Source organism: Pomacea canaliculata, linkage group LG11 (genome assembly GCF_003073045.1).
Source record: "Pomacea canaliculata isolate SZHN2017 linkage group LG11, ASM307304v1, whole genome shotgun sequence".
NCBI lineage: Eukaryota > Metazoa > Mollusca > Gastropoda > Architaenioglossa > Ampullariidae > Pomacea > Pomacea canaliculata.
In genome coordinates, this window is record NC_037600.1 from 3,273,988 (window position 1) to 3,296,528 (window position 22,541).

Genomic DNA, 22,541 nt, shown 5'->3' on the forward strand with positions numbered 1-22,541 from the left:
CTAAGGAGGACAAAGCTACTTTTATTATTTATCAGGAGCTGCAAGGCATAGCATCAGTCTGACTTGGCGAAACACGACAAACTCTCATTATCCTTTACTAAATCCACAAGTTTACTAGAAACTACCTTTGTGTCATAATTTGAGACTTCTCTTTTGTAAAAATATTTTCTTATTTTTGTTGCTCTTTTTTGTTTCAATTTTTTTTAAATTGGTTGTTGTTTTGTTGTTGTTTTTTTTTTTTTTTTTTTTTTTTTTTTTTTTTTTTTTTTTAATTAGTTCGATAATTCGTCCTTAGATATTTTGTCTTATTTTTCACAATCATTGTGTCATAGTAAGTAATAAACAAGAAATTGCAGAACAGTTTTCTTTCTGAAGAAGCCCCGTGAAGCTTCCAGATGTTTGCGCCTGTGTTTCAACGGCTGTTCAATGTTTGTCTCCATGACGATGTGCAAAACCATGCAACCCATGGTGCAGCTATAGTACATCTCTCAGCAGGACAATTAGCACAATTAACCAGAGATATCAGCATCATGAACCCGAAATGATAAATATAATCAAGCAAAACGATTAGTACAATTAACCAGAACGATTAATTAACACATTTGTCGGTTATGACAAAACCCAGCGAGCTCACCATCCATCACCTTTGTCCCTAATCACTTGAACCTTAAAGGAAACTTAAATTTCTTCGAACCAAGTGAGGTCTCTATCATCTTCTTCACCTCCGACTGACTACCTGTCATAAACATGGATAGAACCGACAGCTTTGATAAGCATCCAACCCCATTTCAGCAGCTGGGTTGCTGAGCACCTCCGACATTTGTATTCCAAACTCAACAGATGCTAGCACAGTGACAGCTGAAAGAAACAATAAAGAAAGAAAAAAACATCTCTAACAGAGACCTGTGACATCCGCTAGGATGCTAGCTCTTGCTGCTTGCCTTTTGACTAGCCTGGCAGACTGTCGTTGTTGCTGGTGCCATTAAAAATGGATTGGCACCGGTGGATGAAGAACACGAGTCCGTTGACAATTACTGCATGTTGCTGCCCCTCTCCCCCTGCAACCTCCTCCCTCTTGGGGACCTTATCTTGTTAGAGTCTCGGCAAATATTGAATCATTAGTCGGCCGGGGCCGGGCCTTACACGGGCCCCAACAATGGCTGATCTTGACGTCATCAAATATGGATGGTGGCGCTGGTGGCGCAGTGGCCCGTCTCGTGGCGTGATTGAAGACAATCACAGTTTTCTCCCTTCTCGCAACCTACCCGGTCCAGCAGCGTGCGGTAAGCCACGCCATTGTCACCTGCAAGTTTGGATCGACTTTGGCCGGTCTGATTTTGTTTTTTCTTTTTTTCCCTCCTTTTTTTTTTTTTTTTGGAGGAGAGAGGAAATCAAGTACAAGAGATACTGCATGGCGAGTCGACTTCATTAATTTATGTCATTAACACACTCCGTAGTGTGAGATAAATCTCGACTGTCTCGGGGAAGGTGTGTCACTGTCATATTTTCATGAAGACAGTGGGCAGTGGTCGATCTGCCTGTCCAGAAAACGTTTATACCTGTGCTGTAATTAAGATATTAATGTGAATAATCCGCTAGAAATAGCTGGTTATTGAAATTTACAAAGTGTTTCGTCCCACCCGATCTGAGTCAATCAGTTGTTTGTTTGTTTGTTTGTTTGTTTGTTTGTTTGTTTGTTTGTTTGTTTGTTTGTTTGTTTGTTTGTGTTCGTGCGTTGTCCTCCCTATGCATCGGCCTAAATGATGTTTTTATTTGTTGTGTTTCATATATGTATATAAGCCTAATCTCTGCTCATTTCCCAGACAATAAAATGAAAAAAAACCCAGGATATCTAATAAAAGATGATCAAGGAAAACTAAGGTGAGGATAGTGATTTTTTTTTTTTTTTTTTTTTTTTTTTTTTGGGAGCGAGTAGTTTGTAATGACATTACTCGTATTTCTCGCAAATAATTTTAGATATCCGATCAGTTATTTTTCATCTTCGGTTGTGTGTTGTTTATTTTTTAGATCTTTTTTCAATCTTCATACATTATTCTTTTAAAAAAAAACTACTCTGAGAAATTATTTCTTTTGAAAGAAGTACGCATGCGCACGAGAGAGGAGTATTAACTGTATTTTACTCTAATATTTAATCATCTTTTAACTTAGAAGGCTCCGTCTGCCTGAATATTTATGCTCACATGGATTGGAAGGTAAGTCGAGAACACATATTACATGTCATCCGTTTTCTTACCAAAACTGAGTAAGTTCTTGAATTTATTGCAGTTTTGATGGTCAACTGTTTTAACAGCAATCTTAGCGGTTTGTGTGTGGAAGACACTTAAAGATATTAGTAACTAAATCACAGTAATTTGTTTTAAACAGCCGAAACACCAAAAGACAAATGTAGAGAACAGAAGGAATTAACTTACTTACACCTAGGGCTGTAGTTTTTTTCCATTGGGTTTATATAATGTTGTGTTGTGGGGGAGGGTTATTATTGTTTTTGTTTAGTTTTATTTATATTTTTTTATTTATTTTATTTATTATTTTTTTCTTTTTTTTTTTTTTTTTTTTTTTTTTTTTTTTTTTGAGGGTATGGCTCCTCCAAAACCCAAATGAGTTTTAATAGAAATGTTCTTTTTTACATAAACACAGACCGACAGAGAAAGAAAGAGAGGCAGAGTGAACGAGAGAAATTGAGGTGGGTGAATGCGAGAATCTGCTGCTTAATTTATGTCCTAAATTCTAAGAGCGAGAGCGTGAATGGCGAACGCGCTAAAATATTCATGAATGCATTTGCGCGTAAGCCTTTCCTGTTGAGAGATTTCAAAATCAGGGTCAAGCTTTTTTTTTTTTTTTTTTGCACAGGATTATTTCTATTTCTTTCCTCCTTCCCTCCCTCCCTTCTCTCTCTCAAGTACCTTTCATGAAAGCGTTAGCGTGCAGCTGAAGGAATACAGAATGTCCAAACAGAGGAGTTGTGGGAAGGTGGGGGAGGGTAGAGACGGGTGGTAGCATGTGACATGGAGGGGGGAGGAGACGAAGGAGGTGATAGGTGCTCACCGTTGCAACATTTATGAGAGCGGCCAGCGATGCGCGATGTCCGACACGCAGCACGGGGTGTCACTGGGGGCTTCTGGGAAAGCTTCTGAACTCGGGTAGCACTTGACGGCGTCCGCTTCTGCCAGCTCGATTCAGATTTTGTTTTGAATCAAATCGAATTATGTAGCCGGAGCTTTGTAAATTATGCCGGAAGCTTTGACATCAAGTGTATCTCCATCAAGCCAAAACATCCTCCCAGTATTTAGCGTACAATGAGACTTAAAGCCTCACCCTAGCGCAAAAAGTTTTCAAACAAGTCGATGAAATATATGATAATAAATAAATCCACAGAAAAAATAGCGAAAAACTATGTTCCGTGTAGGAGGTACATCGTTGTTCTCATCTGAAGTTTGGAAAGAGGATATGATGCCCTTTCATCTACTCCGCAAAAGTAGACGATGATTGGACAAAGAAGTTCCGGTAGTGGATTCAGCCATTAGTGGTGTTAGTAGTCAGAGCTTTGGTCAACTCTATTATTCTTTTCTCATAAAAAATTTAATTTGAAATTCGCTTCTCATAGCAAACTCTTCAAGCGTCAAGTTCTGTCAACTTGCCCGAAACTTTACCTTAGTTTTATCTTCAACACCGGGTTGGCCTTTAATGTTTGGAAGAGACTGAGTTTTCTAACTCGCTTCCAAGCATGGGGACACTGATGAACGCTCTACCTGCTGTGCGTTAAAGAAAAGAGACCCGGATGTGTTACAAGCGGACGCTCAAGCGTGAAAAAGAGAAGAAACTCTTTAGACGAAATCATGTGGAACCGGACAAGCACAGAATGTGAACAGTGGACTCAGCAGCTGTCAGTTGGACTGGTAGAAGAAAGTGGCTTCAGGACCGAGGCTTTGCGAGGCGAAATTTACAAATTGTTTGCTTTCATTTATTTATTTTTGTTTTTGTGTTTGTTTTGTTTTGTTTGTACAATCACTCACCACACAACCATCCAAATGTTGTTGTGGTGACAGGAAGAGTCAGGAGACGATCATCAGACGAGGAGAGGAGTTGTGTAGCTGGGATGTAAGGGAAGAGCAGTTGAGAGAAATAATCAGGGCAGGTGTCAGCAAAGACATGAAAACACAGCACGGACAGTTTGTACTGGATGTCACAACGGATGGGAAGCCAGTGTAGACAACGAAGTAGAGGATGGCGTGGTCACGTGTCCTGCCCTCAGCACCAGACGTGCAAGAGAGTTCTGTACTTTATGTACCCGAGAACCAACTACTGGGTACCACGTCGACAAACAGATCACACGAGGCTCGCACACACTTTGTGCAGTGAATGAAGACAAAACCAGAGACATCTCATCTATGAAAAAAAGACTATTAATAAATACAAGCTTCCATCCACCATTCAAACAGTCTTGTCTGTAACCCTGCACTGTCCCCATATGCACCCATCTTCCCCAAAACACAGACATCTCCAAAAGTGACTATTCAACAAGCTACTGCGCCTCATGTGACAATAAATGTTTTCAAATACATGCAGTTTCTTCTCGGACTCCTCTGGGCCTTTCTCTCCTGCCAACAAAATATATTTGCGATTCTTTCACTCGGTCCCCTGTGTCCTGCAACAATCCTCTGTATTCTGTACAATCACTTTTATTCTGCAAACTCCCTTGTATTCTGTCATCTGACACATAGTTACTTTGCCCTCATATTCTGCCTCGGAGATTGGAAAAAGTGAACAAATGGTTGAATTCATCCAATAACCAACCGAATAACAAACATAACTTCTACAAAACAGCGACGACCCATGGATAATTCCAGTGACATGTAGCTAACTTCAGTGATGTCATAGAATACACAAGTTTGAATTACTTTTAGCAAAAAGAATGTGGATTCTAAACATAGAAACAGGGTGGGAAAAAACTTCTCTCATCAAAAGCTATTTCTCATCATGAATGATAAGGGAAGACTGTAATATTTATTCAGGCGTTGCCGAAGAAACTTGGCCACCCTGAAGAAATTGTGGTTTTTAACACCGACATTAAACATGTCGAAGTCCTTTTATTGGGTGTAAACCTCCATGAGTCGCACACCCACGTGTCCTCCGCTTGGGTGAAAGACATGTTGATCAACACTCCCACGTGACTGAGTGTTTGCTTAACGAACGTGTTACCTCATACACTTGTTGTCTGAGGCCGGTTGCATGGGATCAGGACAAAGGAGTCAAAGTATCCGCGGTATTAACCCGCTTCAATTCACTGTACGGAACTGGGGGAAAAAAAACAACAACAACAACTGATGTCGTTTCATTAACTGTTTCTGTGATGTTGGACACTGTCACTGCTGTGTCAATGTAAAATGATGATATGCTGCTTCACTGAATAAAGTCGGCACAGCGTCTGTTAGCTTGGGTCTCCGACATCAAAATGTTTATTGAATTCTGTTAATAGTTATTCTTGATAGCGATCTTAATTTTTTTTTTTTTTTGTTACAGCTGTGGAAGCTTTTTAGAACTTTGCTGTCCCAGTCCCACAGATCTTTGAAAGTTTCTGGAACGTTCGAGAAAGTCGTGATTTGTTTCTCTTAATTTCACACGAGAATCGAGTCCCCTCTACACGAGGGCTTAAACTGGGTGACGTAATGACTCCAAAAGGTTTAGAATGTGGGAACTGACGTCACCACTGTCGGACTAAACGTCACAGTCCTGAGCTCTGCCAAACCCGAGGTCACGAGGTCAGAAATGGTTGCTGAGCTCCACGTGACGCCGCAGGTCCACCTTACGTTGGAAAGCTCGGCCGCAGCGGGTACATGCAAAGGGCTTGTACCCAGTGTGCTTCCGGCTGTGTGTGATGAGGTTTGAAGACTGGCTGAACGCCTTCCCGCAGATGGTGCACTTGTGTGGTTTTTCTCCTGAAACATACCCCAGACACTTGCACTTATCTGCACCCAACTTTAAAGTAGTTTTAACTGGCAGATTCAAGAAAATTTTTGTTTTCAGTGCCCTCGGTTTTCAGATCATATTTTGGTTTATATCGGATTTATAGTTCATTGCAAAATACCCTGAAATCATATATTCTCAACAAAAACCTTTTTGGAAGATAACAGCTTTTAAACTTCGATCTTCTAGAATGCCGTATCCATGACATCATTTAATTACATGGATTAGCAGAACTACCATACGCTTTCAACTCTCCAATTGGCTGTAAAAAAAGACATTTTTAAGGAATCCATGTCTGAGATTAAAGTCACGGCGTGCATCGATGTATCTCCTTATGTATCGATGTATCTCCTTATGTATCGATGTATGACCTTATGTATCTCCTGAGCGAATGATTCTTGTTGTCACAGACAATATCGTAAAATAAACAAAACTTCTTCCATTAGAAAACAAAATTCCATTTCGGTGGGCTTTTTGTTTTTAGAAAATGTGACGAGAGCTGTAACGGTAAAAGTGGCTAATGAGAGGTGCAGTCGGCATGTGAAAATAAATAGACTCTCTCACCTGTGTGGATGTAGGTGTGCTTCTTCATGTCCGACTTCTGATGGAAGCGCTTGCCGCAATAAGGACACGGGTAAGGCCGGGTGTCGGAGTGGATGAGCATGTGGGTGGACAGCGTAGAGGACCGCTTGAAGCACTTTCCACATTCTCGGCACTGGAATGTGCGCTCTTTGACCTCCGGGAAGCCTTTGACCTCCGGGAAGCCTTTGACCTCCGTGAAGCCTTTGACCTCCGGGAAGCCTTTGACCTCCGAGTATCCTTTGACTTCCGAGAAGCCTTTGACCTCCGAATAGCCTTTGACCTCCGAATAACTTTTGACATCTGGATAGGCCTTGACATCCGGGTAGTTTTTTATTCCCAGGTTGCCTCGATGTCCGTCGGAATCCCCTCCAGATCTCCCCGTCGAGCAGAGGCCGTGGCTCGAGGACTCGGCGGAGAAGGCATTGGAATAGAACCACCATGGCCCTGCCCTCTGCTTGATTGCTGTCCCCTGCCACGGCGGAACCAGGGACGACCCAGGGCTGTCCTTGACCCGCGGTGCGGCAGCTGCAGCACGTGCAAGCCGGGAAGTCCTCCAGCGTCCAAGGTCGTGGCGGGAGAAGGGGCCGAAAAATGGGCACGGGGTACGCGGGAAAAAGAGCAGGCTGCTGGGACTCGCAGCTTTGGGGACTTCCGGTGGGCTCCTACTCTCGCAGCAGCTTCTCTGTGGTAACGTCCCTTTGGTCAAGTTAGGGTCCAGTGTAAAGCTAGCACTATCCGTCGCCAGAGGCTGGAGGGCATCCTTTTCAGACCCTGTTACTCCGAGAGTCTTTTCCTTGGGCGTGGTTACAGATTCTCCATGTGTTTCCTTGCTAACCGTGAATCCAGATGCGAGGGAGGGAGTGTCTGTGATGGGAGGAGGCCGCAGCCGTGAGTATAGCGTGCTCAGGTGAAGCCCTGCAGGTGGGCCTTTCTGCGAGTCGCTGGGCAGGAGAAGGTCGTGGTCAAGGGTCAACCAAGACAGGAAGTCCCCCAGCATCTCATGAATGTTGGCGCTCTTGAGGTCGGACACGATCCCTGTGTCTGGAGTCACTCCTGCAAATGTAACGTACGCAAACACGCACACACAAGCACACAAATACAAACAGCACACACGTACGCACACACATACACGCAGGTAAAGATAAATATTGTAAACATTGTGTGCTCACATTTATAAATCACTATACATAAAATATAATAAAATGTAGGTTGTCGTAAAAGAAGTGCAGTCAGATGTGTCGCCTCTGATTGAGGAATTTTGCACCAGGTGTTCAAACAGTGCTGTGAATGTCTTTTTTATATTTAGTCTCCCTCTGTAACCAGTTTAATGTCGTTTTTTTTTTTTTTTGTTTACTGTGTGCGCGGCTTTACGTGTGTGTTATTGTGTGTGAGTGAGAGAGAGTCTGTGTATGCTTTTTGTGTATGTATGAGTGATGCATACTTGTGATAGTAATAAAAATAGTAAAAGGTATTGTAATACCTACATAGCCTGTAAAGTCTGTTTAACGACCACACAACTGATTAATTATCAGACCGGGCTGATGAAAGTTTGAGCATGTAAGAGCAGGTCCAGCATTCACCCCACTAAAAACTCCAGAAAGAATTCATACACGTCATCAAAACGCAAATTCAAAGGTCAGATATCCTCCTCCCCCATTCGCCCTACACCACCGATCCTTTCACTCCCACATCTGACAGATAACGGATTCGAAGGTAGCAGCTTGGACCCAAACTCCTTGCGTATTAGTCTTAAGAGGAGGATGGCAAAATGTCTGTTTTGTCCTACATGCTTTACTGCTTGTCCGATTATTTTGCCCTTTTAACTGAAAAATTTTTTAAATGGCATCTTAGAGAACTAAGCTGGTTTGTGTCGTACAACAAGACAAAACAAAAGAATGAGTGATATTAAACAATAGTCTTGCGTTCCAGTCCTTCATATCTTTACAACTGTTATGATCAGAAAGAAGCCCGGTCCAGGACTGACACAATGTTCCAGAGAAGACGCTTGCAAATTTTAAATTCAGGGGTCTACGAGGAACTGGACAATATCCATGCCCTCTGAGAGCAGAACTTTATGGTTGTAAGATAAAAAGACCGTCCACAGCAAATTAAGAAGACCCACCATGCTGAGATTCAACCAAATCCATCTTAAATATCAGATAAAAGCTTGTTACCAAACTAACTCATGCTAGCGCTTTAAGAGCAGACCGTGATCACACAGCTGTCCACAGGACTTTCATGATTAAAAAGATTCTGGACAAATCTTCGAGGGTTGTGGCTATAGGCTCACACGAATTTCATCAACCAAAAAAAAAAAAAACGGCCCATAATCGAACTGGCTCAATGTTCCAACACTCAATCAGTCGACCTGTAGGGATGATTTTTTTTTTTATCAAAAAGACATCCAGGTCGAACGGGACGGATCTTCCAGTGGTCCTGAGAGTGGGTGCCCCGACACGATCGTCTGATCAGAAAAACGTCCCGCGCCTTGACGTCCTCCTGGGAGGGAGCCTGCAGTGGCTCTAATAGACGGTTCTTCCTGCAGGACCGGCGAGGCTGTGCGTGGCGAGACGGGAGGCAATGCTGTCCGCTAGCATGCTAGGGAGGAGCCGCTCCTCTGCGGGGAAATCACATCTGATTAGCTCCCCTCGTCCATGCACGCCGCTGGCGGGCCGCTGCTTTAAATATACATTAAAATAATAGGCAGCAGGCTGACCTCAAGGGAGGCAATTCACGTTTGACTTCCATCGCAAGGGACATCACTCTCAGGGCCAACGATCGAATTCATTTTTTTTTTCTTTTTATTGTTTCAAAATGCTGTAACTGCGTGGTCGAGTTGCTCGTGCCGTCGCTGCCTCTACTATTAGGAGAATTGTCTTACAGTCCTGCGCTCACTGCCCACGATTAACCTTTCGCCGGAGGTGAAAGGTCAATTTGATGTGGTACTTCGTTTGCTAGAAGCCTGCCTGCCGGAGAGCGAATCCAGTGACGTATTTCCATTTCCGGCTCGCCGTTGTCCCACGCGTGCTATCACCGGAACATTAGTGGCCGCCTTTTATTCTTTCCCCCTATGATTTCTCAAAACATCAAATTTCAGGAAATATGCCAGCTGCATTTTTCCCCCCTCGAATTTCGCATGCAAGCCATCAATCTGTAAAAGACGCAGTCGAAAAAATCGCTTGCAAAAATTACAGAAAACATCAAACAATTGTTAAAAAGTGAATGGAATCGCTGTTGATGATATTATATTCGAGTCGCTGTGGATGATATCAAATTAAATCGTAAAACCTGCAAGCACGAGATTTTCAGTGATACGTCAATATTTCTTCGCTTTTCCTATCTTTGAAACTGGCCCCCAGCACATTCGACTCTTTTTCCAAGACAATACAACTTTATTTGTCCCAGAAGGTAGTTAGGAATCAGTCCACACAGCTATAATTAACAATAATTTTAAAAAAAAACCTTGCCTAAAACATGCTACAGGGGCATAACTCACTATCCAGATGTTGCTATATATATAATGCCAGCGAGTGAATGGGGATTAACTAAAATTTCTCAACCAATGATTGAACAAAATTTTCGAAATAATCCCATTGAACGATTGGGAGCGAGCTATGGAGTGTGTTATTAATGAACTGCCATTAACTAACCAGGTTAATGAGATATTTCAGCTTTTTAGTTAAAGAAAAATAGGCCAGACAGTTTCTTTACCTTCTCACAAATAAATGTATTTCAATTTTAAAGTCTGAATAAAGTAGGTGTACGTGTGTGTGAGTGTGTGGTTGTGCGCATATTTAGTGTGGTGCTAAGCGCTCAGATGATAGAAAGAAAAGAGAAAGGAAAGGTAACACTCGTTTGACTCCATACTGAGTATATATAAAACATCATAAGTCGTTATGCTCAGTATGTTGTGTGAACTATTCAGGTGTGACCCAAGCGAAGGAAGAAAAGAAAAAAATTGGCAAATAAAACCACATCACTGCAAAGCAACGAACCCTTTAAAACAGGGAAAGAACAGCCTGCCAGAGACAAAATCCGAACCCATGACAGCCAGTCCTCACTGTATTGATAACAGGGGCCAACCGACTGCCAGACAGTCTTTATTAAAATTTCTCAACCACATTGCGAAAATGAAAAAAAAAAAGTAGTAGTAGTGGTAGAACGAAAACAAATCGAAAACGTGTTTGCCACAATACTTGTTATTACAAGTAAAAAATAAAATGAGATAAAAGGTGAGGAGGTCAAGTTTCTATCATAACTTACCATCAAGTTGTGCAACTCGGACACAAGTCATCAGATCACAACAAATTCTGACCGTTAGCTTCCATCCTTCATGCAGATCGCCATTGTTCGCGGAGAGAGCTCGTGTCCGGACTTCTGGACATGACAAACTTTCACAACTTCTTTAGCACATTACATGGAAATCGCCGGCGACGCCCTCCTGTCTCCTGCAAAACCTGGAAATTACACCCCACGCTGCCCGGGCACCTCCACGTCGTTGTCAAGGCAACCGCTGTCACCACAAATGATGTTACAGCCATAGTCGCCCGGCGATAAATGGTTTGAGAGGGAAATCTGAATGAAAGAACGTTTCTTCAACTGTCTAAAAATGCGCGGTTTCTTCAGAGAAGAGGGCAACTAAGTGTGAGTTCTGACATCCACCTTCCCTCCTAAAGATTTCTGCCAAAGACTTCCGCTTTCAAGCTTTTTCGTCCTTTTTTTTTTTTTTTTTTTGTAAAATTTTGAAGAAGTTGACAAATAGTTTGCGAGGCTGGGGTCGACATGATTGCATGGTTCAACAGAATGTAGTGGCAAGCTCAGGGAAAATAGTATCTATAGTTAAAGTATCTCTATAGTGCTGATTTTCAAATTATTATTCCAAACGGTTTATTGTTGTTACAAAAGTAGACCAAAAACAACAGGAAAAAAAGATTTTAATGAAAGACTTTGGTCTTGTTCCCCTTTTGTAAATTGTTTGGGGAAGCCGGCGGAGAGTTATCTAGACTGTGGTCGACACCATGGCATGTTTGCAAGAGAATGTAGTAGAAAGCTCAAAGAAAACAGTATAGTTATCAGTATAGGGCTAATGTTTGAAATTATTATTGAAAACATTTTAAAGCTGTTTTCACAAAACTAGACCTGCATTTTTTTAAAAGAAAGTAAGCAAAGGCAAACAAGTCGGCAAAGAAATGGAACCAAAAGGAATAAATTTACACAAAGAACCTGAATTTCTACCAAAAGGTAAAGGATATTTAGCATATTTAGAAAGGTCACGTGATCCAGCCTGTTTGAGTGCAAGGAACCTTTGATGTCTATAGATGTGAGTTCGTGAGCTGTGGCCAGTTTCCCCCAACTTACATTAAATTTTTCTACAAAAATTATTATTTTAACTTATTTTTACTGGTTTTTTTTTTTCTAGAAATGTCTGCTAAGAAAGTGTATTTAATGATAAAGGTCGATGGTAGAACATTTTCTCTTATGCATACCTCTTCTGACAAAAGGTTTTGGAGAGAGCAGAAGGACGAGACTGGTGTTCAGTCATGAACATCGCTGTCTTCAGATGACTGAGCGGATAGCGTGGCGCTGCAGTTGCCCTGACCTCCCCCCCTGACCTCTGCCCCTGACCTGCCCAGCGGAAGTACCAAGCATGCACAGTGTGCTAAAGTAAACCTGCAGGAGACACTTCCGCTCACCGTCTTCGCTCGCTCCCCTCTACCCTCCTTTCTGGTCAAACTCCGCGCGAAGACAGACGGAAGGAAAAGATCTGTCACTGTTTTTTTGGAAATCTGTCATCGAGAACGCTCAAGATAAATAGGAACAATTGTGATTGTGGCACCCCCAGCATGCGCTGCAGAAGTGAGTGATGTCCCTTGTCACGGGCAAAGCTCGCGAGTGAGTGATGTCCCTTGTCACTGTCCGGGCCTGATAGCTCCCAATGTGAGGCTCTCTTTTTTTCCCAACGACTACAGGCACATCTCCGAGAGTGGCACTCCACCCCAGCCCCTACACCCCAGCCCCCATACATCCACTCGACCCCCATCTTCCCGTCATGCTCCAGACTAATCACGATCGTAGCCTCGATGACTGAAGAAAAGTATGGCAATCCGGGCGTGACAGTTTAAACTGCAGAGAAATACACTCTGTTATCAGAAATATTTTGTTAGAGTGCACACAGGAATTTGTTGTACTCTAAAAGAGGGATCCTCCTTATTTTTTATATTAAAAAAAAAAGAAATGTGTATTCCATCTTCTAATCATTCGTTCAAATAATTTTCAAACAGTGATAATTAACTAATTAATGTCGACTGTTCTAAAAACAGATGTTCTGACATTACCAGCTACCTGTTCATAAGAATTACGGGGATTGAAAAAGGTTTGTAAAATTACTTTTATCGTAATGAAAACGTAAGTCTATTCATAACAGCAATTATGTGAAATAGGAATGCAGACATTAGAGGAGGAGAGGAGTGCAGTGAAACGATGATTTAAATCAGAAAGGAAAGGCAGACAGAAAAATAAGAATATCCTCTAGAAGAAACATCATTTGTGTCTGGATCCAGAATACTTAGTGGGAGAGATAAAAACAATGGCATGCACACACGCACTCTATCTCTTGCAAACACACACACAGAGGGTGAGAGAGAGAGACTAGAGAGCAAAACAGGGTGGAGGAGGAAAGAGGGGGAGAAGAGGAGGTTCCGGAAGGAAGCGGAATGTTTACAGACAACAGACATGGCGCAGAGTGGGTTTTAAAGTTTTCCCTCGTTATTAAATGAAACGAGTTTTCTAGACACTCTGGCGATTTGGATGAAGACGGCACTAGGCGAGCTCCTACCCGGTGCTTATAAATCAGTACTGGGACTTGGGGCCGCAGACAAAAATCCATGTTCAGACTTCATTAGTCAAACTCAATCTGAGGCCGGAAAATTTGACAAATGATATTCATGACCGCCAGAGGGTTTTGATCATCATTCAGAACAATGCTGAGGATCCCCTGGGAAGGACCCGCGTCTCCGCAGAGCCTCACTGGAGCGGGGCTGGCCTCCATGTCCGCTTACTAACGCAACAACAATCAGAATGTGAAAAACGCCCACTAGCGCCATCTAACGGTAAGTATCCTCCGTGCTCCCTACCAAGGGAGGAGGATGGTTAAACAAAAACGGTTGCGTCTCCTTCTCTCCCCCTCATCACCATACATTAATCCTTAAATTTTCCATCACCCTGTATGAGAGGTTGTGGTGAACTTCCCTTCCCGGCCACTCCTCCCCCCTTTCGTCGTCGATGGCAAGTCTGAAGGTTAGGGCAATGACCAGTGCAGCCCAGCAGAGACAGTAAAAAAGTGAATCGTTATCTCACGAGTCGTATCGTGCCCGTGCTACATTTTCGTGACAAGGGCCAGTTGAGCCCAGCGCACTGTACTCGCCTGTTCGCCAGGGATCGAGACCCTGAGCGTCAGCAAAACAAATGGCGCCTCCCTTCCGCGGAGGGCAAGAAGGGAACGAGACAACGAGAAGTGTGAGAAAAAAAAACTCTGTTCAAAAAGTTATGCGATTTATTATTGAGCATTCGATTCTATATATATATTTTTTTTACTTATAAAACATTTTTCTATGTGTGTGATATACATCTCTCTCTCTTTGATGATGATGATGATGATGAGGAGGAGGAGGAGGAGGAGTGTTGATTCACTAGCCTCCGCCACTTTGATACCCCCAGGGGGCTGTAAGCGAAGGTAAGTCGCTGGCCTGGGGTAACATGGCGAACACAAGGGCAAGCATTCTGTCTTCGTAGCTATAAAGCAGACACCGGAGATGTAGATTTACCTCTGGGGTTGTAGTTACAGAGCAGTGGCAAACATGCGATAGGGCAAAGAAGCTTAACATCTTTGCAGACTCCACTTTCCAGTTTCCAAGACTTTTGCTACTCTGCTGGTGTTATCTCCCCTTTGCTCCAGGGCAACGCTTTTATCTCGCATCGTGCTACGGCTCGCTTGTCACCCTTTAATTTCCTCTAATTAAACTTAATTTGCAGTTGATGATTACCGTCAAGCAAAACCGTTATAGCGGTTGCAGTAACCCGTTAAGTGTCTACTTGTTAGACATCTGAGTTATCGCCGTATCGATGTGCGCCTTCCTCTGATAATTCGGTTGTTTACTTGTTAGCGGTTAGCTTCATATCCCAGACGACATCACTGTCCATAAGTCTTTTTCGTAAAGCCGATCTTTAAAAAAATGTCTCGTTCTTCATTTTGTATTTGATGTGAATTTTGTATTTGATGTGATTTAGTGAGAAGACATGCCGCACGCGCAATAACTGATGTGTATTCATGAATGCAAGACAAATATACTTATATTCATGCTTATATATATATTATAAGACAGAGCTTACTAATCGATGTTTCATACTAAATGTTTTAATGTTTAAAATTATGAAAAGGAATGTAGTCTATCTAGTCTTGCGCACAAAGAAAGTAAAATAAATTCATGTAAACATAAAATAATTGCTCGTAAGAAAAAGAAAAATTTCCGCATCGAATCACACACTCACACACACACACACACACGCATGTCTGGGCTTCTATATTTTCTAAGCGCATAATAATGTGAAAAGCACACAAAAATGTAAAATAATGATCTTACTGTCTCAACATGACTGAAAAATTCTTCACAAGCCCGCCAAAAATCATGCCAAATAGAGATTGTCAAAGCTATAGGCACAAAATTTAAGTATAACGAGACGAAAAAATATTTCCCCTAGACATTTCTTTAGCATATGATAGGACAATTCCATCGTAAATTTGTTCACCCTTTCTTCCCGAGGCAGGATTAGCTTTTCCGTTAACGGTGAATGCCTTGGAAATCTCAGACCTCTTGGAAGTCTCCAAGGATCCATTGAAAATGGCATCTGCAACTGCCATGTCATTGAAGACGATTCTTTTGTGCTGCATAAACTTGCTTACAAAATATGAAAACACAGTAAGAAATGAGTTATTGTGATAGCCTTTTGAGTTTAAACTTTTAACCTATTATTATGAAAGTGTTTGTAATGAGTGTTGGCTGTATTGCCAGAAGTGATTACATAATCTTTGCCGTTGTTGGAAAAAGGAGACAAAGAAATGATTAAGACCATCAGTTATCCTGCTGTCGGCAAAAATACTGATGTCGAGGTTCATCCTTAAATTAGCAGAAATTAACAAAGACGCCTGTATCAATGAATGAATAAAATTTTAAAAAAAAGATATTTTGAGGAAATCGAAAAGCCTTTAAAGCACGATGAGATGCGATCATGGTTTCGCCGGGAAGAAATTTTCATTGCTTTTATTGCAAGGTTCAAGCTTACTTAGTCTACTGTCTACCTGAGAATAGCAATAAAAATAAAATGACCAACTGTCGTCTTCACAGTCTTCAGTGATTAGTCATTGTCTTTGTACTACTTATACGAAGTGCTAGAAGGGTTCAGAAACGGACCCGACATTCCATGGAAAGTTTTTCCATGAGCTGCAATTTTTACTGGAGGAGAAATCTGTTGCAGCAAACCGTGACCGGGTGTCTGATGCTCGTGTAAAGCCTGAAATTCTTCACGACTGCAGTGAGAACTAATTCCTGGGGGAAAAGTCGTCCGAACCGATAACGGCCAACGTGACGTCACGCGGCGAGCCTTGTCGAAGACGGAACCAGCGAGTTTGATGTGGTGTGACGTCACAGTGCCACATCTGAGTAGAGATGACAGGACGGCACGTGCGCCGTTGACACGATTCTCAAGGTGCCAGAGAGGACATTGCAATCATGTCAACACCCCTTTGAAGTCATGTGATCAGACTGAGTTCCAGGTGGTGTGAGATAGTCTGACATTAAGTGGTCAGATCAGCCCTCCCTTCCTCCTCCTCCTCTTCTCCTCCCTCTTCCACACACACACTTTCGGTACAGTTTTCTCATTGTTAGAAATTGAATTCATTCTTGTTTGCTAGTTTTACATGACCAATAATTTAAATACATACCGAGTGCCCTAGTGCCCCAGAAGTGCACCCCCTGAACACATGAATGCCCTACAAGTCTGTTTCCAAAACACATTCTAGAAAAATTCTTGAAAACAATTGTATTATTGTGCATTAGGCACTGGAACCCAACGTGTACCTTCTTATGCTTGTCATATATACCTGTCATAATAATAATTGTGTGCCAGCGCGCGTGTATGCGTGTGCGTCCCTAGGTGCTACTTTTGTTGTTTTTCTTTTGTTTTGTTTTTGCTATTTTGGGGTGGGGTTTTTGTTGTTGTTGTTGTTGTTGTTGCTGTTGTTGTTTGTTTTCTTTGCTTCTTTGTTTTTTGTTTTTGTTTTTTGTTTTTTTGTTGTTTTTTTTTTTTTTTTTGCTTTTTCGCTTTTCTTTCTTTAGCTAAGCGCTCAAGTCACGTGTACGATGGTGCCTAGACAGCCCAAGAAAGAACGAAACTACAATTCGTCAGGCTGATTGACTGTTGGTGTTTTACTCCGTGTCAGCAAGAGGCGAATGAGACAGCCTTACTTGCTGAAAACGATGGATGTGGAGTCGAAAAAAAAAAAAAACAAATTACTAACCAATCGCTAGGCAGGCAAGACATACAAAGCTGAAGGGAAAATCTGGTCACCACATGAGATACAGACCGACAGAAGTCGTCAGCACATAAATCTCTGACGGATCAATCACGAGTCGCCATGTAAGCTATTCAAGGAGTTGGGTTGGGAGATTTTATGAAAGCCGAGAAAAATCAGTTTCTGATGCTGATGCCACTGAGGCTGCAAGGTGTAGAGAGGTTCCTGAGGCAAACAAAAAAATGTTACCGAATGAAAGGTAGACTATGTGTGTGTGGTTGTGTTGTTGTTGTTGTTGTTGTTGTTGTTGTTGTTGTTGTTGTTGATGAGAGAGAGTGATAGACTGTTACGAGACTGGTAAACTTTCAGTTCATACGTAAGTAATTCACTCTGAGATTGTATGTATGCAGAAGGCTGTGCATTCATGCATGTGTGTGTGTGTGTGTTCACGCGCGCTTGATTAGACGCTTGTATTCAAGGAAAACAATGTTTAAAGAGAGGCTAATGCTGATGAAAGCATGAAATAACTCACTAAACTGATGTTGGTAACATACCGAATCTTACTATCGGGAATCTACCTTAATTGAATGACACACCGAAGTCCTCTTCCCACTAAGCAACAGCACGTTCCAACAGGAATACACATACGCGATCTCATTTGCATGAGTACGTGCTCTCTCTCACACACACACACATACAGATGCGAGGGTGTAAACGAAAGAAAGAAAGAAAGAAAAAGAAAGAAAGAAAGAAAGAAAGAAAGAAAGAAAGAAAGAAAGAAAGAAAGAAAGAAAGAAAGAAAGAAAAACCCCAACAACACTTACGTAAAAGGTTCTCTCACCTGTATGATCTCTGACCTCACGGCACGTATCGTCAGCTACGTCATCAAAGGTTCTCCACAACCGCCTGCCGCGGTTCTTTGGTATCATGAAGGAGCGGGGCATGGTTACCTGCCAGGTGTGCCACTGGACAGCACCACTCCCCCAAAATAATCGCCTTCTCGGAGACGAGAAACCTGGCGGGTGGCGGGGTCTTATCTACCTGCTTCAGCCACGTACATCTTACAACTGCTTTAAACGCTTTTGTCCTGTGAGTTCGGTCAACTGTCTGCAGCCTCAAGGTGTGTTAAAACAGAGGAACACTGAAGGGATTGAGTTTAGAAAGATGTAAATTAACGTTCGAGCTTTTAAAAATTAAAAAAAAATTGTGTTCGTTCTGTTGTACGTGTCCTCACGGTGTTCAATACACGCAAATCTCTATAAACGGCTTCGATTTGCCGGTCACGTGATCCAATCACAGCGTGTGGTTTGTTCATACAGGAGATGGCCGGAAGAGTTCTGCGTTCAGACAACAAGCGCATACACGTTTTATCCTCTTCTCCGTGTCTCTGTCTCGTCTGGTCACGTGTCCCACTGTTGCGCGGGTGTGTGCTGCATGCAGCAACGGCAGTTGCCGGACACTGGTGAGAGCGGAGTCCAACGGCAAAAGAAATGGGAGGGAGGGAAGGGGAGTCGAGAAAAGGGGTGGGCAGGGCCAGAAAAACGGATCGGAATTCCTGACGGCGCGTGCGTGCGTGCTTGCGTACAGGTGGTGCTGGTGCTGCCATCCATGCCTATCTGCGTGCTCGGAGGAGAGAGAGGAGGAAAAAAAAAACAAAACAAAACAAACGCAGGGAGGCGAGCATCTGACATGAAGGGAGGGAAGGCGGGGACTGAAGCCGTCAATCACACGCGCGACTGGCACGTGACAGGCAGGGAAGAGACGAATGACAGGTGCGTGTCGGTTGCTGTCCTTGCCTCCCGCCATCGATCGCTGAGGCGGGGCGGCGAATGAGCGGAGAGAGGGAGGGAGCGTGACACGCTGTCCGCGCGCCGTTTCATCACCAAATCACTGTCGTCGCTGCTGCCGTCTGTTTTCTCCTCCCCTCCCCCACCTTCCTTCTCCAGCCCCCCACCTCCCTGCGGGTACCCGCACGTGCATGTCATGTAGATTTCACAGCTTCCCTTGTTTGCCGCTCGTCAACAGCCACTTGCAGAAAGCCAGTCGAGGCGTGAAGAGTTAGCTCTGTCCGACGCCAGCTTTCTTGCCAAAGTGTGATAAAACCATTAAAAAAACAAACAAACAAACAAAAACGAAACAACACAAAAAATTTCGGATTAAATACTGACCTGTAGGATGCCGCCAAGGTGAGATCTCTTGAGCTGATCGTGAAAGGAAAGAGCATTACATTAGTTACTTTCTTTCTCTCCGTTTCATCTTCCTTCTCATCCTATGTTCCTGAAACATTCTGTCTGCTGAGTCTAGGAGAAGGATAGTACAACGGAACCAGATTTGTACTGGGAAATATTTCTATCAAAACCTATGATTATTTACTGAATCACCTTTTGAGCTCGCATAAACAATTGATGGCTTAAAGTTTCCATGGATACTTCGTGATTCCAGAAACAACCTGTAAATATAATTTAATAAGTACTACTTTTGTACAAAAGTTGAACCTCTACTTTATATTTTTGTTTATTGAGCTTGGAAAGTGAAAATGCTTCCAACTAAAAGCGATATGACATTCTTTTGTTTGACTAGAAAATATAGGTGTACAGGTATGACTATCAGGAGTGCGTGTCTGTCTGTCTGTCTGTGTGTTCAGATGATCATTTCGCTGCTCACCAGAGTCTGAAGAGGAAAGTGGGAGACAAAGTTCGGTCAGCCACCATTAATATCCACGGCTCTAGAGGGAGTCTGTCCGTCTATGAACAGACTTGAGAAAATCGAAGTATGTCGAGTGTGCACAAACTTACACGTGACCGAAAGAACGAAACAGACGAAGAAAAAAAAAAAAAAAAAAAAAAAAAAAAAAGGCGAAAAATAAAGAGAAAGAAACTAAACGTATCTGAGATTTCAATCTCACAAATACAAAGCTAGCAATCGGATCTGAAATGAATTCAAACAACCACCTGGAGAGTTCTGGAATGACAGGGAGCTGGCCGGTGGTGAGGAGGGACAAGATGCACCAGCGATAGGAGGTCATGAGGTCGACACTGAACTCGCGCTCGAGACTCGACACTGCGTCAGAGTGTGGCAAGAATAACGAGTAGAAAAAGGATGAAGGTTGGGGGCCAAAAATAACATATAGAGGTAAGTAGATAAACAGCTCTGTGTAGATTATAGCTGGACGAGAGAGAAAGAAAATTAAAAGATGGAAAGAATAAGGAAGAAGACAAAAGAGGAGAAGAAGATGTAGGTGGTGTTAATCATGTTGTTTACCTGCTGGTGGGGGGTGGTGGTGACAGGACACTCGTCCGAAGCCAGAAACATCGTCATCGTCTATTCTTTTTGTTACAACCACGGATTTCTCTTGTCTTCAGCTGACAATGACGCCATTACAAACCCGCACGACAGCCGCGCCCTCCTCCACCACTATTGATGACAAGAAACAAAGAAAGCTTTGACAGGACATTGGGCATGCATGGACGGTTCTTCTGGCTGTCATGCGCATCGAAGAATATTTCCGTTGCGTGTGAACTCGAAGAAAGACCTACAGACCTGCTATCGAATGCAGAAACTCCACCAAGGTCCCAAAATTTTGACAATGTCTTTATTAAAACTGTAAGGTTGATTAGTCACAGTCTCAAATCATACTCATGACCTTACTTGATGTGAGTTAATAATCATAAACTACCATAAACGTATCCTGACCCACCTCTAATCGTCCCTTATAAACACCAATGACAATTTTGCTAACCGCATTTAGCAACATATTCGGTGCTTATCTGGTAATAAAAATAACAGTGCCTAGATGATGATAAGTTTACAAGGTGAAACAAAAGATTATCTTATTTTTTACTTTAAACATTCAAACATCGTTGCTGCAAAAGGCAAAAAAGAAACGAAAAATTATGAAAAAAAGAATAATGAAAAGCTAAGGTTCAGTGCCTTGTCTAATGTAGGGGCAATAAACGGAAGTGGCCCACTGTGTCTAAGCCAAGGAATGTGGTAGGTGGAGCCGAACCTTCACGTTTCGTCTCCCTTACCGTCCCGATAAACTTGGAAACCATCAACAATCCCTCCCAAATTGATGCTGGACGGGTGGGGAAGCTGTCCAAACCCTGGTCCAAGCGGGTCTCGAACCGGAATGACTCCGTTTCAAAGTCGAGCGCACTTACATAGTCTACAGAGCCTTCAGAGTATCATATTTCATCCGATTGTTTCCCTTTCTTGTTGCTAGAACACATCAAAAGCATCGACTGACGACCGCTGGAGGGGAGGGAAAGTCGGCGAAAAATAAATCAAAGACAGTTTCAGCCGATGAGATTCACGATGTCGACTGTGATCCGGAAGCTCGCGTCTTCGTCTTCCAACCGAAGCTCGGGAGGGTGGGCGGAATCATTCACTGGTGATGACATCGATCGTCGCCATGAACAGGTAGCACTGGCAGCCAGAGTCGATGCACCTATTGTTGTCAGTCACGTGAGGCTGCGCTTGCCTCCCTTTAATCTTCCGGCACTTGTCAAGCAGCTGCTCACAATGTTTTGTGCCCTTTGACCTTTGTGCCTTTGGTTTCTTCTTTTTCTTGTCCTCCTTGAGACTAATCTCAAAAGCCCTCGAGAATATTTACGTCCGAAGATTGTCGACAAAAAGAAAAAGAAACTTAATATTTTTTATGGTATTGTAGCATAAGCTTTTGATGGCGGTGAAAGACAGGCGGAGGAATCGAAAGTATCGGATAATCTGACACCAAGAATGTTCTGAAGTTTTCTTTATTACCAACGCTTGGAAGGTTCGCTCACTGTGTATCAATGATGAGAAGTCCATCAAAGATTTTCAGCTATTTGCCTCTATCCTGCGATTTTTGTCATCAAACAGAAATATTGAGACTGGGCACTCTATGGAAACAAGCAGAACATTCCTCTGATACTTTTCAAATCTGTTTTATGGTGTTTTGTTCAGGGGATTATTTTTTTTTCAACTTGTTTGGAAATGAATAGTTTTGTAGGTTTGGTGCTTATGACATCAGAATAAGAAGTATGCATACACAAAACCTCTTCACTCTGGTGTTTTCTAGCAGCTTTAAAATCAAAGATGCCACACATAACAGCAAGTAGTAACAACTTTATCATTTATTCATGAATAGTCTGGCGGCTACATCAAATTCCGCCCCTAAACATGGCGTCAATCCAAGTTTCCAACAGTTCTCTGAGCGAAGTACTCATTCACCAACACTTAACCCACGAACTCAAAAATATTCCTTCAATCTTGTTACTTGAAATATTTTCTTCGTCATCACTCATCTTCATCTGAAACCGTTCGATCAACCCGTATACACAAGGGACAGAAACGTGTCGTCTTGTTCTCGCAAGGGGAGATTACAAACCCACTCGAAGCACCTAATAGGTTTGGTTTGCCCGCGTGC

General features: G+C 42.6%; 1 protein-coding gene across 2 annotated transcripts; it reads right to left on the reverse strand.

The window, feature by feature from the left end:
- Positions 1 to 366: 366 nt before the first annotated feature.
- LOC112575335 (zinc finger protein with KRAB and SCAN domains 1-like) lies at positions 367 to 18,730 on the reverse strand. 2 transcript variants are annotated; one of them, XM_025257109.1, is made up of 3 exons: positions 17,976 to 18,730; positions 6,550 to 7,620; positions 367 to 5,957 (listed from the first exon to the last, which is right to left on the reverse strand). In XM_025257109.1, the coding sequence occupies exons 1-3, from the start codon at positions 18,076 to 18,078 to the stop codon at positions 5,782 to 5,784; spliced, it is 1,350 nt and encodes a 449-aa protein (XP_025112894.1). In that variant the 5' UTR covers positions 18,079 to 18,730; the 3' UTR covers positions 367 to 5,781. The 2 variants fall into 2 exon arrangements, with proteins under 2 accessions (XP_025112894.1, XP_025112896.1); XM_025257111.1 differs by having other exon boundaries at positions 17,959 to 18,730.
- Positions 18,731 to 22,541: the final 3,811 nt, after the last annotated feature.